The sequence below is a fragment of the Triturus cristatus genome, chromosome 4_1 (assembly GCF_964204655.1).
Source record: "Triturus cristatus chromosome 4_1, aTriCri1.1, whole genome shotgun sequence".
Lineage (NCBI taxonomy): Eukaryota > Metazoa > Chordata > Amphibia > Caudata > Salamandridae > Triturus > Triturus cristatus.
In genome coordinates, this window is record NC_140585.1 from 177322922 (window position 1) to 177341606 (window position 18685).

An 18685-nucleotide genomic window follows, 5' to 3' on the forward strand; every position below is an offset into this window, starting at 1 on the left:
CTTGTTAGTTTAAAGAAAAACTGAAGTACAGGGAATAAGCGCCAGATGACATGAGCAGTAATTAAGTTGCTTTAGCAGATACACGCTCAAAAGCAACTGATCGTAGTGACGCTTCTGCGTGCGTAAAAACGTTACTCCTCTTTTTTTTTTTTTTTGCTAGACGAATCTGCCAACAGAGTTTGTTTACGTAGATGTATTTACTGAGAGGCACTGTAGTTCTGGAACTACCGATGACAGAGACTGATTGCTGAATCCCCCTGTAAAATTCTAATGCGTCATCATTTATCTCAAGAGGTCGACGGAAGAAGAGCTCCGGTGTGGCAATAGCTCGAGACTAAGTTGCTGACACCACTACACGTCTGAACGTTGAAAAAGGCACCAAAATTTTAACCAGGTAGATGAAATCACCACCAGTCTGATCTTTAGAGAGACACACTACTCTAAACAGATGGTCTCCTCACCAGGCAATCGATGAATGTTCTTTATTTGAGTGGCAGTTTTTAATGAAATATCATCATTTTCATTATTTAATTTATTTTTTTATCTAGAGTATGAATGGGACGAGCCCGTGACGATTTGTTTACATAATGCCCATCTTATGTATATTCACGGCGAATGCTCCCAGCCCCTTACATGACACAGATTACAGTACCTTATATGAAAAGAAAGACAGAGCGTTGAGGATGTTGGGTCCTTCTGTGGTCAGCTGCCGACTACGCCAATGTGGGAATCTCCTTCAGGTAGAATAATGACACTTGAGTTAGGAGATTCAACAGGAATATGCAGGTTTTATCCAAGGTACCTTAGGACCCATCCAAAACCACAGCCAGCTCTAGCTCCAAACAGTTTATCTGTTAGACTCCTCCTCAAATCATTACATTCCAAAACCTAGGAAACTCCACATAGAACATTCCCATGTCATAACCAGGAGACAGAGATCTAGGTGTCTTTTAGGTTCTAGCTGTAGCGTGCTGCGTGGAACTTCCATGTGGAGTTTCGGTGTGTGTGTGTTCGAGAAGCGAGGGAGGTGACAGTTGGGAAGAGATGAGAAGAAAGAGCTGGTATATTGGCTGTCCCCGTGTCCTGCTGGATTAATAAAGAAGTTATTCAACTCACGGTTCCTGTGACTTCTTTTCACTGGCGACGATCGGCCAGCAGGACATCCACGCTTGCAACCTTCAGTCTGCAGACGACGGAGGCCTTGAGATCGTTTTACGACAAACAGCTTCCGTGTGCCGATGTCATCCTGAAGTATCAGGACAGCAGTGGGGCTACTATCTTGTGTAAATTTCTACAATTTCGAGGAATGTGTCTTTAATCAAGGATAACAAACGTTGTCTCGCGCCCAGCATTCACGCGCTCCTCCTCGCATCCCTGCGTATGACGTATACGCTCTTCACGCTTTCAGCTGATTTCACCCGGAACTCGTAGCGCGTCTACTCGTTGCTTAGCATAAATACGATTTGCCGTCTTCCCGAGACAAGCAATAGCGCATTTCTGACTCAGCGATGCGCACGCTAACATAATTATACAGTCTGTCTTCATACTTCAAACTCAACTTAGCAGATTTTATTACAGTTGCCAAAAATGTTCAGCCAGTTGATGTTCACCCATACCAATCGTGTTGTGCTATAATTATATCAACAGTTTACCCATCTTATGACAAAATATTTTTATTTTTGGCATTTAACACAAACAATTATTTTATTTTGTACGCTGTGAACTACTGCTGACAACATGCAACAATCCATATCTGCTCCTTCAGCATTTTCTCCAAGCTCATCCTCTCCAGAGTTGGACTGGGAGAAATGGAAAGAAAGCTTTGAGGCATATCTCGACGCGCTTGATGGCAATTCCTTCACACAAAAAAGGAAATTTTCAATTTTAAGACACTGTCTTGGATCCGAGGGTCGAACCATCCTTAAACATACCCTAAAAGTTGTAGTTTTTTTGAGCGGAGATGAAGGTGATGGTGCGGAGGATCTGTATTCTACAGCTATCAAGTCTCTAGATAATAGATTCAAAGAATGCAAGAATATAACACTAGAAAGACACAAATTTAGAAAAAGAGCACAGCTTTTGGTGAATCTGCTACTACCTATGTTGGCGCATTGCAAATTTTAGCTGAATCGTGCGATTATAAAAATGTTGAAGAAGAAATGATAAGGGATCAATTGGTAGAAAAAACTAATAGCAAAAAGGTTCAAGAAGCTCTTTTAAACAAGGCTAACTTGTCCCTACAGAAAGCGCTCGAAATAGCTACAAGGATTGAAAGTACTTCTTTTCATTTGGAACAAATGTCTATCTCCAGTCCAGATAATCAAGCTCAAGCCGTCTCTTCCCTGAGATCCAAGCCAAATTTCTTCTCAAAAGATAAGCGCAAAGAGAAAAAAGATGGACAACTTGACACTGACAAAAACCCCAGAGCTAATAAACGTTGGGAATGTTACCGTTGCGGGAGTAATTCCCACCTGGGCAATGCCAAGTTTTGTCCTGCCCTCAATAAAATTTGCAGTAAATGTCAAAAGAAGGGACATTTTGCAAGTGCTTGCAGATCCAATAGCAAGGCGCCTTTGAGCAAACCAAACACGTCATCCACAAGAAAGGTTATGAACATTGAGCAATCTTCGGACACATCTTCCTCTAGTGAAGAAGAACAAATTTGTATGTTGTCTGACGCTCAAAATTCGGATGTGATTGCTATAATTGAGTCAGAGACTAAACGACCCATATGTATACTAACTGTAAATGGTATTAACATCAAAGTACTGGCGGATTCTGGATTTCCATTTACTTTAATATCAGACCAAATATGGGAAGAACTTTTTGTAGCTTAAGGCCATGTGTTAAGACATTCTTTAGTAAAACCTATAGCGTATGGTGGAAAGAATATAAATGTTATAGGTGAATTTGATGCTAATTTATGTTTTAAGGGTAATAGTGCTAACACAATTGTTTATGTTGCTAAGGATGACACATGTTTTTTGAGTTGGAAGGACCAAGGTAATCTAGGAATTATCTTAGATCCTAGTGACCTGGAACAAGTGATATTAAAGAAAGATTTGGTTTTAGTACATGCACTTACGAATGAAACTTGGGTAAATACTCACCCTGAGATTTTTAATGATAAGCTAGGGTTAATTAAAGGCTTTAAACACAAAATTAGGCTAATTGAGGGAAGCAAACCGGTGGTGCATAAAGTTCGGAGAGTACCATTGGCCCTGTGTGAGGCACTTAAGAAAGAACTAGATAAACTCTGTGCAAGTTAAGTCATAGAGCCCATAGAATGTTCTGATTGGGTTTCCCCCATAGTTTTAGCGCGTAAGGCCAATGGTTCTCTTCGCATGTGTGTTGACCTTCGAGAATTAAATCGGAACATCTGGATAGATCAGCATTCTTTACCAAACATTACCGAGATGACTAGCACCCTCAAGAATGGGAAAAGGTTCAGTTTGTTAGACATGACCTCGGCCTATCACCAAGTTGAGTTACATCCTGATTCGCGGCATTACACTGCTTTTATCACCCCAGAAGGATTGTTTCAATTTAAACGCATGCCATTTGGTCTTGCATCTGCCTCAGCAGTTTTCCAAAGAATTGTCGAATGCATGTTTAAGAACATTCCTAGGGTGATGGCGTTCCAGGATGACGTTTTGGTTTATGGTTCGGATCAAAGTCAACATGATGAGACGTTGTCTAAAGTACTCAATGTTCTAAAAGAAAAAGGTGTTACCTTAAGTGTAAACAAATGCAAAATGGACGTTTCCTCAGTGGATTATTTGGGGTATAAATTGTCTGAAAAAGGGATTGAACCAAAAGATAGCCTAGTTAGAGCCATAGAAAATTTCAGTACCCCAATGGACAAAGATCAATTGAGATCCTTTATGGCAGTGGTTCCCAAAGTGTGCGCCGCGGTACCCCGCGATTAGAAGCCAGGGGCGCCGTGCCACCGCGCAGGATGTGGGAGATTGCAGCCGCAGCGCAACACTCGTTGTACAAGACTCCGATGCAGCACCAAAGCTCAGATCCCCAGCAGCATTGGAGAGGCACAGCGGGATGGCAACACTCACACCTCCAGCCCCGTCATGAGCTGTTAAGTCGTGTTTGAAGGTAACTGAGAGGGAGGGGCTGCAGCTTCGGTCGCAGGGGCATCTTTTCAGATGCAAACAATCCTGAATGCGTCGTGTCATGTCTCTGCAATTTAGAGGGGCCTCACACATTCCCTTCCTGCCCAGGGCCATAAAAATCGTAGAACAGTCCCTGATTACACCGAGGCAGCACGTGGTTCTCTCCACATAGTTTAATTCATGTTACTAAATTGTAAGAAAACCTCGGTTCTTCAAACATCAGTCTAAAATGTAATAAAATAAAGACATGGCACAATCGCACCCACACTGATTAACAGTATGGAGGACAATCTGTTAAATCAGTTCTCTTGGAGTATCTCCTTTAAGTACTGTACATCACAGTGGGGGATGGCAAAACTAACATTTTTGACAGAGACCCTGTCGTCTCTTTGTCTTGTCCAGCCTGGAAGAGACAAAGATGATACTAGAATACAGCATGCCCACCCCTGTGCCCACCCTGATGGATCCTGTTCCCCCTCATATGATGACTCCTGACTCCCCGTGATGGCTCCTGTCCCAATGTGGTGGCTCCTGCCCCCCCCCAAAACCTGTGATGGCTCCTGTCCCCACCCCCTATGGCGGATCCTGTCTCCGCCCTGGGTGGTTTCTGTCCCAGTCCTGGAATGGCTCCTGCAGCGAGGGTGAAGTTCTTGATGGGCCTCTTCTCAAAAAGGCTCAGCTCAAAATTAATATGAAAAGGTGAGCGAGTGAGTAAGTGAAGGGATGGGTGGATGGCTGGATGAATTAGTGAAAGGGTGAATGGATGAATGAAAGATTGAATAGATGGAGAATGAGAGAGGATGGATGGATGGATTGATGAGTGCGTGGAAGGATGGATGAGAGAAAAGGTAAATAGCTGGATGTATGGGTCGAAGGGTTGCTGGATGGGTAAAAGGGTGGATGGATGAGTGAAAGGATGGATGTGTGAAAGGTGGATGATGAGTGAGTAAGTGGGAGGATGGAGGTGTGAAATTATGGATGGATTGATGAATTGATAAGTGCAAGGGTGAATGGATGGATGGATGAGTGAAAGGGTGGGTGTAAGGATGGATGGATGGGTGAGTGAAAGGGAGGGTAGGCAGACAAAAGGATGAATAGATGAGTGAAGGAGTGAAAGGATAAATGGATGAGAGAAAGGATGGATGAGTGATTGGGTCAATGGATGGATTAATGAGTGGATGAGTAGATGGGTGGGTGGGTGGATGGATGGAAGGATGGCTAAGTGAAAGGGTCGATGGAGAGAGAAAGGGAGGATGGATGGATGACTGAAAGGGTGGATGGGTGGAAGGAGGAGTGAGTGGGTGGATGGATGAGTAAGTGAAAGGCTGGCTGGCTGGATGGGTGAAAGGGTAAATGGCTGGATGGATGAGTGAATGGATTAATGGGTAGAAGAGTGGATGGATGCGTGTACAGATGGATAGGGTGAAAGGGTGGATGGATGGATAATGGATGGATGAGTGAAAGGATGGATGAAGGGATGGATAAGTGAAATTATAGATGGAAGGATACATGATGGATAGGTTTGCAAATGGTTGAATATGTTTGGATATGGCTGGGCTTACTTATATACTACTGCGCAACCTCCTCTGATGTGTCTGTAAAACTTACCTATTGTCCTGACACCTGCCTTTTAGAACTGCACCAGCAGGACCCAGCACACTTAAAACACTGGGTAGAGGGGATCTGGTGAGCCATCTTGGGTTCATCAGAGCCCACCCCATGTAAACTTCTTGTAACACCACAGAGCTCCTTGAGCCTTTCTCTAGCAATTGAGATGTACTTTATAAGATCTTTGTGATTGCAAATAAAGTTTTATGATGGTGATGGCTACTCTCTGAATCCTTCATCATGTCTAGGCTTGATTCTTCATGTAGACCAGTGGTTCCCAAACTGTGCGCCGCAGCACCCCGGTGCGCTGGTAAAAAAATGGTGGGGAGCCACGGCCAACTGCCAAGTGGGTCAAGGGAGCCATGGGTCAAAAATTTTGGAAACCACTGCTTTATGGGACTCGTTGAATTTTATGCTAGGTTCATTCCTAACTGCTCATCTAAAACTTTTCACATGAGGAAGCTCCTTAAGAAGAGTGTCATTTTCAAATGGTGTGAGGAATGCAATAAGGAATTTCAAAAGATTAAATATGAGGTTGCTCATGCTATTCCTCTGAAACCTTTTGAAATCAATGACAGGACCATAATAATGACAGATGCTAGTCAGAAAGGTCTTGGCGTGGTTTTAATGCAGCGCAGGGATGGAAGGGAGGATGTTGTAGCTTTTGCTTCAAGTGGTCTAAAGGGTGCAGAAGGAACATACTCAGTAATAGAGCGGGAAGCTTTAACTTGTTGGTGGGGAATTGTTCATTTTAAGCACTACCTATGGGGCTCTAAATTTACTGTGAGGGTTGATCACAAACCTTTGGTACAACTCTTCACTACAAAAGGAGCGGAGAGGGCAACACCCCATATTGCGAAATGGCAATATAGACTGTTAGAACATAACTTTGAGGTGGAGTACGTTCCGGGGAAAAGGAACATAGTGGCGGATTGCCTGTCTAGGTTGCCAAGTATTGAGGACATAAAAGAAGTAGATGAGGTGGAGGAAGGAGACCTATTTTGTTTTGCCATTTTTAATCCTTGTAGTGCCATTTCAGAAAATGAATGGAGAGAGGCTTACTCTAGTGATGTGGACATCAAGAAGGTAATGGGCACGATTCATACAGGATGGAATAATGAATCACCTCTTGATGACTCTATTGGTAAATTCAAACATATCTTTGATGAGTTGTCAGTAATTAATGGATTTTTATTTCGTTCTACTTCTCTTGTAGTTCCTACAGCTATGAGGAATAAGGTTCTTACCCTGGGCCATGAAGGACATATAGGGATTCGTGCTATGAAGAGAAGGGTTAGGGAGCAATTCTGGTGGCCGGGCCTTGACAAACATGTTGAACATTTTGTCAGGGATTGTATGCAATGTGTTGTCAGCGACAACACTCAGGTTACTGTTCCCAGTCCTGTTCAAGCTGTAGAAGTTCCTTCAAAACCATGGTCCAAGTTGGCTATTGATCTCATAGGTCCCTTAAAGTTGTTGGATCATGGTGTGTTGGAGTATGGTATCGTTGTTATGGATTATTACAGCCGTTGGCCAGAATTAAAGTTTGTGAAGGTTCCCTCAACGTCTTGCATCATAGAATTCTTAGAATTTCTTTTTGCAAGGGACGGGGTTCCTGATGAGATTGTTTCTGACAATGGTTGCCAATTCACTTCTTCGGAATTTGGTGAGTTTTTAAAATTCACAGACATAAAACATACCAAAACTTCTCTTTATCACCCTAGGAGTAACGGCCTTGTGGAAAGGTTCAATAGGGTGATTAAGGACAACATACAGTTCTCTAAGGCTAGCAATCTAGATTGTAAAAAAGAACTTAAAAATTTGTTATGGGCTGTACGCACCACTCCTAATTCTGACACAAAAGTTTCTCCTTTTGTTTTACTCAGAGGTCGGGTTCCTTCTTCTAAAATGTTGAGAGGATGGATGGGGGGTTTTAGCGTGCCAGTAACAAAATTACAAGAGGTTGACAAGAAAAGGGTTGAAGCTCAAAAAAAGTACATTCAATCCAGTACAAAACAGCTCAATGTGAAAGTGGGAGATTGGGTGCGTGTAAAGTGTTCCAGAATTGTACCTAAAGGATCATCAAAGTTTTCTAATCCTCAACTTGTAGTGAGGGTCAATAAAAGTGCTGTACAATTGGAAGATGGAAGGTGGTAGAATAGGGGCAAGATTTCTGTTTTCAACCACCACAATTCATCTTGTGTTGATTGACCTACTTCTTATTCTAGCCAAACCAGTACATGCCTCGATCCCCACATTCGTGAGCGTTCGTCTAGGTCAACAGGATTGCCTAGCAAGTTTCGTGATTATTAAATGTATTAATGAACAATTTAATATCTTAGGATTTAAGTTATTAATTTTTGATTTGTGGTAATATTGATGTATGTAATTTGTTTTCAGTTGTATAGGGGAAAGATGTGTTAGGTTCTAGCTGTAGCGTGCTGCGTGGAACTTCCATGTGGAGTTCCGGTGTGTGTGTGTTCGAGAAGCGAGGGAGGTGACAGTTGGGAAGAGATGAGGAGAGAGAGCTGGTATATTGGCTGTCCCCGTGTCCTGCTGGATTAATAAAGAAGTTATTCAACTCACGGTTCCTGTGACTTCTTTTCAGTGTCACAGCCACAGTATCACCATGACACCCAGGATACCACACATCTTTCTTGTTTCTTTTATCCCTTTTTTCCCTTTACCCTGTTACGGTGTTGTCTGTGGAGTGATACTAGTGCACACACAGGTCGCACCCTATAGGGGAAAAGGTTACACAGCATCCGCCATCGATCCCGCTGTATCCGGCTTCGAAGGTTCGTGGTTAACTGTCAGGTTACCCAGGAATCCCACCCCCAGGGCCGATACCTTTTTTTTATAGTGAAGGGCAGACACCTCTCTCCAGAGCTAGAAGACAGCAGAGAGGACCTCAACAATGGGCCTGAAGAGCCAATACCTAAGGATGCCATCCCCAGGACACTAGATTTCCCTGCCCGGAGAGTGCAGTCAGGGAATGTAAATCTAAGGGAGCTGACTGGGGTGCAGCAGAGACCAAATTGGCCATGGGCCTCCCTCTATGGACCCCAACAATGTGCAGGTTGTGACCACATGGCACTTAAGGAAATAATGGCTGGCTTCTACTGCCACCAAGGATGGGATGCTGGCTGGAGAACTGGCATGGGCTGAGGCAGCCTTGACACTCCCCCCATAATCCTCAACATTTAAAAAGGCATGTGTGCCCCGGGTGGAAACAGGGCACCCAGGAGAAAAACAATAATCGCAGGCTTCTGACAGCACCCAGAATAGGTTTCCGTCTGTGGCCCTAAAATGTAAATAAAGTGTGTGTGTCTCGGGTGGGAACAGGACATACAAAAAAAAGGAATCCAGATCTGTCACAGAGTTTTAGACCCATGAGAACAAGCCCCAAAAGGCATGCACACATGCTGCACCTTCAAACTATTGTATCTGGTGGTAATCTGCACCCTTGTCACAGCAACTTCCACGCAGGGTTGTAGAGACTGATTTATGTATATATAATTTTGTTTGTTGTTACCTGTTTCGAAGAAATGCAGGGCAGTGATCAGGCTCGAGGTACCTGACAATCTGAGACTCCTCAACCTCGTGGAACAAGGCTTGCCCTTTCCCAGAAATCAGTTATCCTAGTGCACAAGACTTAATCTAGAGACTTCCAAATCTGGGTCTGGGTGCACGCCCCCTTGTTATAATTTGAAGAGAACACTTTAGTCCTCATTCATACCTCAGTAAGGTATGGCCAAGTACACCACCAGGAAATTAACATTGGAGTGTGTGTGTATGGAGTGTGGTAGCATTGGGACATAAAGGACATATAAAAATGCTAAAATATTGATGCTGTTAATCTAACCTCACCAGATTACCGGAGCTTGTGTGTTAGAAATGGGATTCCTGGTTGGCTGGGGTATGTACTCAGGCCAAGCAGGAACCTTCACTCTAGTCAGAGTAAACTACATACATAGTAAAAGAACACCTGCGCTCACCCTCTGGTAGCTTGCACAGAGCAGTCAGGATTCACAATGTGTAAAGTATTTGTCCCACACACTCACACAGAAACACAATACATATATCACAAAAAGACTCCACGTGGGTTTAGAAAAAAAAGAATATTTATCTGAGTGAAATAAGACCAAAACCACAAAAGTCAGATCAGTAGAATTGAAGATATGAAGTTTTAAAAATTAAATGTAAAAATAGTGATTATAAGTAACTGTTACTTGAGGTCATGAGGGACTGGTGCAAATCCAAAGTTCAGGCTGATAGAGGGCAGGGCCCCCTGAGAAAGTACTTTGGATAGAGCAAATTGTCAATGCTGAGGGCTCATGGCGTGGATCTCTTCTGTGCAGTTGGGATGCTGAGTCATCGTTGAGCTTCGTAGAACTGAATACAATGCATTATTGTCAAGTCTGATCGGTGCAGTGGTGATGACGTGTCAGTTTTGTAGCAAGAAAATTGTAGGAAGTCTTTTTTCGTCCTTGAGTCTTCAGAAAACAGGAGACAGGCCAGCAAGCCCTTGGAGATCACTCGGAGGGAAGGCGGAGTCCAGCTCTCCTTTAGCAGAAACAAGGACCATCAGGCATCAGGGCAACAAGCAGAAAAGCCATCCAGTTGAGTCCTTTAAGCAGCACAGCAGTCCTTCTGACAGAGGTTCAGTTCAAGATCAAGATCCTAAGAGACCCCAAACTTAAACCCAAATGTACCATTGATCTAGGGGTGACTTCAAAGCAGCTGTCTGAAGTATACAAGGATCCCTTTCAATCCAGTCCTGTCTGCAAGGCTATCTCTCGGGGAGTAAATCAGTGCTTTGTGTGTGGACGGGACACTACCTATTGAATTTTAAGTGTCAGCCCTTCTCCTTCCTCCCTGCCCTGGTAACCCATCAGAATGCAGATGAGTGCGTAGAATGCAGATGAGCCTCACCTTCCTGTGTTTGCGGCTGTCTAGAATGAATGCACCAAGTGTAGCCGTCACTCAACCCAAGTGTGTATTGGATACAGTAAGTACAGAGAAATAACAGCTTTTTAAAAGTGTAATTTCGAAAACATTAATGTTAAATCCAACTTTACCAGAAAGGAGTATTTATTATTACCATTACAAACACATAAAGCATGAAAAACTATCCCTTCCTGATCAGGAATTACAGCTTAAAAGTGCTTTACGGAATTCCCAATGCTGGTATATAAGAGAGGTAGGCCGGACAGTAATGAAAAATTAAAGAGGCTCTTTGTCACTACCTGGACATGCAGAGCATACAAGTACATGTCGTACCTTTTACTTACATGTCACCCTGTCCTTAATGTTATTTATATGTATTAAAGTGGAGTTTAAGGCTTGACAAGTAGTTTGAATTGCCCGATAGAAGTGACCGTAAACACAACAAAAAGGCACTGCAGTTTGAAAGGATACTTCTGTGAGTGGCACAATCAGTGCTGCAGCCCACTAGTACCATTTGAAGTACAGGCCCTGAGTATATGGTATACCACTTTACAAGGGATTTACCAGTACAACAAATATGCCAGTCAGGTAAAAATAAATGTCATCATGTTTAAGGGAGAAGCACATGCACTTTAGCAATGGTTAGCAGTGGTAAAGTGCTCAGATTCCCAAAGCCAATAAAAAGAATCAGCTAAATGGGCAGGCAAAAGGCAAAAAATCCAGGCGAAGACCACGCTAAGGATGCCAGGTCAAACAGTGTACAACAATGCCAAGAGTCTGGAGCAGACAAACCCCGAGTGTAACAAGGTGGTCATCGGTTGATCGTTTATTATTCTGTTCCTTCCCCCATTCTTTGGTTCTCGGCGGTGAATCATAAAGCTCCTTTCATGGAAATTAAAGGGGTGTAGTTAGACTAATGTTGTGCATCACACCCACTGGGTCTGAAGGTCCAGGTCAGACGAATTGTATTACAGTGATTATCTGGTTTTGGCAGTCAGGAGCCACTCATTTATTATTCACTGCTCTAGCAAGGAGTGCCCCACAATGCCCTCCTAGAGCGTTTTAATTGTAGTTAGTGATCTTGGTTATTTCCCTAGGATGAGTCGTCGCACAACCAAGCATTTTCTTTTAATGTTGTGTGTGCAGCAGGCACCCAGCAACTAAAATAAATCACAGTAAGTCTTCTGGGCTATTGAATCTATAACCTCAGGGCAGCTTACCATTATTTTGCTGACAGCTCTGAGCTGGAGCTATGTACTCTTCAGCTAGACTGCAGTGACCCCTTTGATTTGTTTTATAGCTGCATTTTGTAGCCTGAAAAAGTGTAAACAAGACTCAAAGACATATTTATGATTGTTTTAATATTTGAGCTTTTTTTTAGCAAATACTTTGTGACAGAGTTATGCGTGTACCCTGATATTGGCGGTAGAGTTAAAGGTTATCTTCAGTTTTACATATTCACTCTAAAACTAAAAGGACACTGAATGCTGAAGTTTGCAATGCATCCAAGCAATAATAATCAAACCATGGGAAGTACACATATGTGTTATTAATAAGCATTACCCCGCATTCTTGGACATTCCTCTGGTAGTTTAGATATATGGACATCTGGAAGTAAGGCTCAGATTTGCTAAGGGCTTGCATTGCCCAAGCCCTTAAGTAAGATTTACTATGCCATGCAGAACCACCTTGAGTGGTGTAACGCAAGGCAGCACAAGTTTCCAATCACCAACCCATGGTTGTTGGCGCACTTCCAGATTTACTAATAATAGTTAACCTGGGATTGCGTCAAAATGCTACACCTTCCCAAGAGAGTTGTAACAAGGAGAAATATGTTCTCCTCGGAGGACTGTTTTTGTGTAGGAAGTTGATCCTTCCTGCAATAAACAAACTTACATGCAACACATGTACTCCTACGGCATGGTGCAGGTATACCTGCTTTGGCGCTTGGCAGCCTCTTGTGTATTTTAGTAGAAATGGTGCATTCCTGCCGTCATCATTTGACGCAGTGCAACAAGTTGTCTTGCTCTGTTGTACTGCGTCAAATGCCAGTAAATCTTCCGCTAAGTCTCTGCCAGTCCTACCAGGCCACATCTGCTGGGTAAAGCTGTTATGGAACTCCCTCTCTTTGAGCTGTTGGAACAATAACATGCTTCCTAGGAAAGTTGAAGCAGATATGGGTGGTGAATACCTCTACACTTGGTAGGGCCTAGTTTTAAGGTGGAACTAGGAAAATGGAAAAGGCCAGCGGAAGGGCAAAGGAGCCACCAGCTTGTCTTCCTGATGAGAAGGAGACTGTGGGTTAGGTTTTACCTTAAAACATATCCATAGAACTGGATGTGGTCACATTGATACAACATATGTACAGGGGAAGCCTGGTAATATTAGTCCTATCTGCTAGGTGGCCATCAATCACAGCTGACATGTTTTACCCCCCTTAAACATGCTTATTATTCTTGACCCTCAAGCCATCACTGTTTGCTAACCTGATAGAAATGCCTCCAGCTCTGCCTTGATTCTTTACAGGAGATTGTTATATCCATTGACTAAGGTCCTGCCAATGACGCTTACTTGCCTATATGGAATTTATCCTCTATGGCTAGTGAAGCAGAGGAGTTGTTGCCTTCCTGGGACATTCTGTTTAGAATTTAACATTTTCAGGCTTCAAACATAATCTCAATGGTATTGAGCCCAACTTACACTGGTACCTAGACACCTCAAAAACAATTAGGTGTTAAAAACACCATCTTTTACCAGTTACAATAAATGTATACTTGAATTTACAAACACTTATTCTTCCAGTATGGCATAATTTCAAATGTTAGTGCAAAAGGGAAAACAGGGCAAATTTTTTACTGATGAGCTGCTAACTACAGATCGTTAAACTTAATAACTGCAATGAAGTCAAACTGTTCTGTCTGGTGAAATTGTCAGGCTCAAATCAACAATGGACCCGTTTCATCAATTGTTTCAATTTTGAAGTTCAGTTCTCCAAATTTCAATGGCTTCAATTCACCAAATTATTATAGTTAGCTGATGTTACAACACCTCACTTTTTTCCCCTATCAGCATTACAAGCAGTTAGATGTTAAGTCACATTATGTTACACTGTGATACGTTATGTGTATTTGTGAATCACCCGTAAGTTTATTCTGGTGCTGAGCAGGTGTGTGTGCCTAGCCCTACATAGGGTAGGTTGATTAATTGAAAAGACATTTCTTCAGATTCTTGCAGAGTTCTAGAAGATAGGAAAATGTTCTTATGAAGAGTGAGATGCTGTTTCATGTTTTAAGAGCAAGGTAAGAGAATTCCCATCTTCATGATCTGGTTCAATGTATGTAAGGGATGTGTGTGAATAGGGTGTCCTGTGGAGCATAGGTGTCTTGGTTGTAGTGGAACAGATGCCACTTTTCAGGTAGGTGGTGCCAATGTTGTGTAGTGCCTTGAATGTGTGCGAGAGGAGTTTGAAATTAACACGTTTGTGTATCTAGACCCAGTGCAGTTCCGTAAGTGTGGTGGGATGTGACTTCTGTGTGTGAGGTTGAGGATGAGTCTGAGTCTGAATGACAAGTGGTTAGTAGGCTCTGATGAGTTGTTTGGTTTTCCAGGCTTAGAGTGCCAACCTGTAGTCTGTAGTACAGGTCTGTAGAGTCTTACAATGTGCACACACCTCTGAGTTGTTCAATCGACAAAATAAACTAGAATAAAATACCATTAAATTACAAGGTGCAGAATAACCCTAGATACAATATAATGTTTTGGAAATTTGTACCAAGTAACATCATAGCTTCACAGAATCTAACCCCATAACATAATGTAATACTAACATAAAATCCAGACTCCAATTGTCAAAGTGGTTATTTGGGTTGGATCCCACCCTTAAGGTACCTGAAATACCACCAGATGTATTAATAGAATGTACTTGAAAATCATGTAATTCCTCTTACTGCAGTCTTCTAATTATAAATCTGAAAATCTATGAAATGTTAATTCTCTGAATTACTTTCCTCAGGGCCCCCTTCACTTCTGAGTTCCTAAGACTGTATATCAAGGGGTTCACCATAGGCACCAAAATTGCATAGCACACAGAAGCCATAGCATCCAGTTCTGGCAAGTAAATGGATTTGGGTCGAAAGTACATGGTGAAAATAGTCCCATAGCTGAGGGAGACACAGGTGAAATGGGATGTGCATGTGGAGAAAGCACGCTGTCTCCCCTCTCTTGAACGGATCTTCAGAACAGCCATGAGGATAAAGGTATAGGAGACAACAACAATGATGAGAGAGCCCATTGCGGCTATACCACCAAAGACGAAGATGAACACCACATTAAGGCTGGTGTCAGAACAGGAGAGCCTCAGCAGCTGTGGGAGATCGCACACAAAATGAGGTATGAGGTTGGGCCCACAGTAACGTAGTCTTACAACACCACAAGTATGGATCAATCCATGGAGGAAGCCTCCAAAATATGCACTGAACAACAGCTTACCAGTAAGTGTTGAATTCATGAGCAGGGAGTACAGTAGTGGGTTGCAAACAGCCAAAAAGCGGTCGTAGGCCATCACAGCAATAATAAAGCATTCAGTGGTGGCAAACGACCCAAAGAAAAACAACTGAACAAAACACCCTAGGATGGAGATGGTCCTCTGAAGAGACAGAAAGTCAGCTAGCATCCTGGGATTAACTGTGCAAGAGTACCAGAGGTCTACAAATGACAGCTGGGCGATAAAAAAGTACATTGGTGTTTGAAGGCTGTCAGACACCCATACCAGCAGGATCATGCCAACATTTCCAATAAGAGTGACAATGTAGACCAATAAGAACACAATAAAGAGCACAGGTTGGAGCTCTAGCTCTTTGCTCATCCCCAGTAGAATGAAGTCTTCTACCATGGATTGGTTTCCAAGTCCCATTTCATCACAAGGTCATCAGGGTCCTAGAAGAGAAACAAAGTAGAAATTCACATTGGTTTTAGTTTGTATCTTGGGTTGGGTAAGATCTTTCAATCCTGCTCCACTCTTCCACCGATTTCCCTATTGCTCCCCTTTCTCCTGTTGTTTTGTCGTTAAGGTCTTCCTGGAGAAAACTTCAATTTCCACTTAGATATAACTTTGCATTTGCCACTAGCTCATTTAATGTTTTTGCAGCACCTTGCTTCTGACTGGATGGCCTTCCTCCCTATCCTTGCATTTGTACTGTCCAGAGGAGGCTTTTTGGCTTCACTGTGTGGTGATTGCATGAATTTTCCCCTTCAGTGAAATATTTTATGGTTTTCCATTTTTAATCGCATTTAACTATAGCAATAAAATGTTGAGCTTCAAAATAATGTATAAAACATCTTCCACAGCCAGAATATTGACTACAAAATTATTGTAGTGATTATATATATTCACTGGAAAAAACATAAGTTTCAGGTGCGTTATAGTTAGCTGGACTTTTCACTCGTACAAAACCAATGAAATTCCCCCGTTATAGTTAGTTCAGCTAACTATAACTTGCGCGCCCGCAATGCACTGCTGATGACGTCACATATTACATCACTCATGACATGGTCAGTGACATCACTCATGACATCACTGATGAAATCTCAAATGACATCACTGATGACATCACTGATGACATCATCCAGTGAATGCGTGTTTTTCTGAAAATTACATATGTTTTATGTATGTATATCTCAAGGTCGATAGAAGAATAAATGGGTATATAAGTGTCTAAATGGAAGATTTGTTTTTGAAAAATTGATTGTAAAACTGACTGATTAAGTGTATCTTAATGAATACATGGCTTAGTGATTAATGTTTAAATATGTAAATATCTGTATCAGTCTCTCTTGTGTATAAGTGGCTGCATGGGTTGGTGAGTAGCTACATGAGTGTCTATATAGGTTATTAGTTGTTTTTTTGAGTATCAGTATGAGTGTCTGAGTGTCTGTATGGTTTGGTGGGGGTTATTACGTAGTGCATAGGTGCATGAATGAGTGACTCACTGTTTATATGTGTTGAAGACAGCATGTGTGCAGGACTGTATGGGTGGATGAGTGTGTGCATGGGTGTGTTATTGAGTGAATGACTGTCTCAGTAGTGTCTTTATAAGTAACTACATATGTTTTAAACTAGTATATGTGACTATTGGTGTATATAAGTGAGTATATGTGAGAGTGAGAGATTGGAAGAGTTCCTGTATGAATAAGTATGTGTTTCTATAAGTGATTGTTTAAAATACTAAGTATGTGTAAGTTTCTGTAGAAGTAAATGTGGTGGTGTGTGTATAACTGTATATGCACGTAAATGGATGTTTGATTCATTATTAGCATGAGTGACTATGTGTGTGATGATGAGTGGCATTGTGTAACAGGATGTATAGGTGTATGAGTACATATGATGAGTGAGTACATGTATGAGTGACTGTATAGGACTGTTGGTGAATGAGTGGATATGTACGTGGATCTTAGAATTACTGAATAGGTTGTTGTAACTGGTTTTGGTATGTCCATTGTTTTGAACATTTTAGTTTCTATTTTTGAATGTGTGTATCAAAGGTTATATTAGGGGGAGAGGAGGTCTGCCACTCTATCACAAGGATTATGTCATCAGTGATGTCATCAGTGATGTCATTTGAGATGTCATGAGTGATGGCATGAGTGATGTCACTGACCATGTCATGAGTGATGTAACATGTGACGTCATCAGCAGTGCATTGGTTTTGTATGAGTGAAAAGTCTAGCCCCTGAAACCTATGGTTTTCTCAGTGAATTTTTAAGGTTTTTTAAATGCTAATTCCTAACTATAACGTGCCTGAAACCTATGGTTGCTAATTTCTAACTATACCTACAGAGATAGGACATGTGAAGAAAGAAGAAAAAACGCACAGAAATAAAAAAAATGCAGAATGAAGCAACAGAAGTCCTCAAAGACGAAGAAAAGTGCAGGAAGAAGGATAACATGCAGAAAGAACAAACAGAAGAGCAGAAAGAAGCCTTGTTGCAAAATCATCCTGTACCCTCAACTTTTTCAGATGGATACTGGTGGTAACGGAGTCTGACTAACAAGTCCTAGAGCCAGTGCTATGTTAAAAGACACTCAGAATACAGTGAAAACACCTACATATACTAGGGAACACTATGCGTTGGGGTCCCCCTGTGATTAGCATGACCTCCTCTGTAAGCGCCTAGTATATAATAGGACAGGGGATCAAAACTACCACTCAAAATGCGCCACAGGGCGTGTTTGCACACGTCCCCTCAGGCCCCGTCCCCTCCCTTCCCCACTGTGTAAACACGCCCTGTGGCCCTTTTATGTTGGGAGATTAAGTCCCCTTGAATCCTGAGGGTCCTTGAGGTCCAACTAGACCACTAGGTACCTCCAGTAAGTGCCACAGAGCAGCGTCGCAGAGAGATGTAAAAAGGGGCACGGCCTAGACCACCTCTCTGCAACACAGCGCAGTGGTGCTTACTGGAAGCACCTGGTGGGCTAGTTGGCCCCCAGGGTCCCTCAGGATTGAAAGGGAATTATTTCCCCAACTTAAAATGCGCCACAGAGCGTATTTGCACATGTTAACTCAGGCCCCGTCCCCTCCCTTTACCACTGTGTAAACACGCTCTGTGGCCGTTTTTATGCACAAAGACATCGGAGGGCAGGGGGAAGGAGAATAGCGGCAGCAGGCTAAGCACAGAGGCTAAGCAGGAGGTCAATGATGGGCCATAGAATTGGGCAATGGAGGGCAGGAGGAGTGGACTGCTACATCATGCTAAATGGAGGGCAGTGGCAGCACATCAGACCATGCATGGCAGGAGGGAGGCTAGTCCATGGACTCAGACAACAGAGAATAGGGAGGAGGTGGATGGGACAGCAAGCTAACTGTTCAGAGAAGGTGGGTATTAGGAACGTTATTGTTTTTGAAACACCCCCTGTGGCACATTTTAAGTTGGTGAAATAATTCCCTTTCAATCCTGAGGGACCCTGGGGGCCAACTAGCCCACCAGGTGCTTCCAGTAAGCGC

At 42.6% G+C, this 18685-nt stretch overlaps 1 protein-coding gene across 1 annotated transcript; it reads right to left on the bottom strand.

The window, feature by feature from the left end:
- Positions 1-14661: 14661 nt before the first annotated feature.
- On the bottom strand, positions 14662-15597 carry LOC146853849 (olfactory receptor 5J3-like). Its single transcript, XM_085650940.1, has one exon. It carries the CDS (start codon positions 15595-15597, stop codon positions 14662-14664), a length of 936 nt encoding a protein of 311 aa, XP_085507066.1.
- Between the last annotated feature and the right edge of the window lie 3088 nt (positions 15598-18685).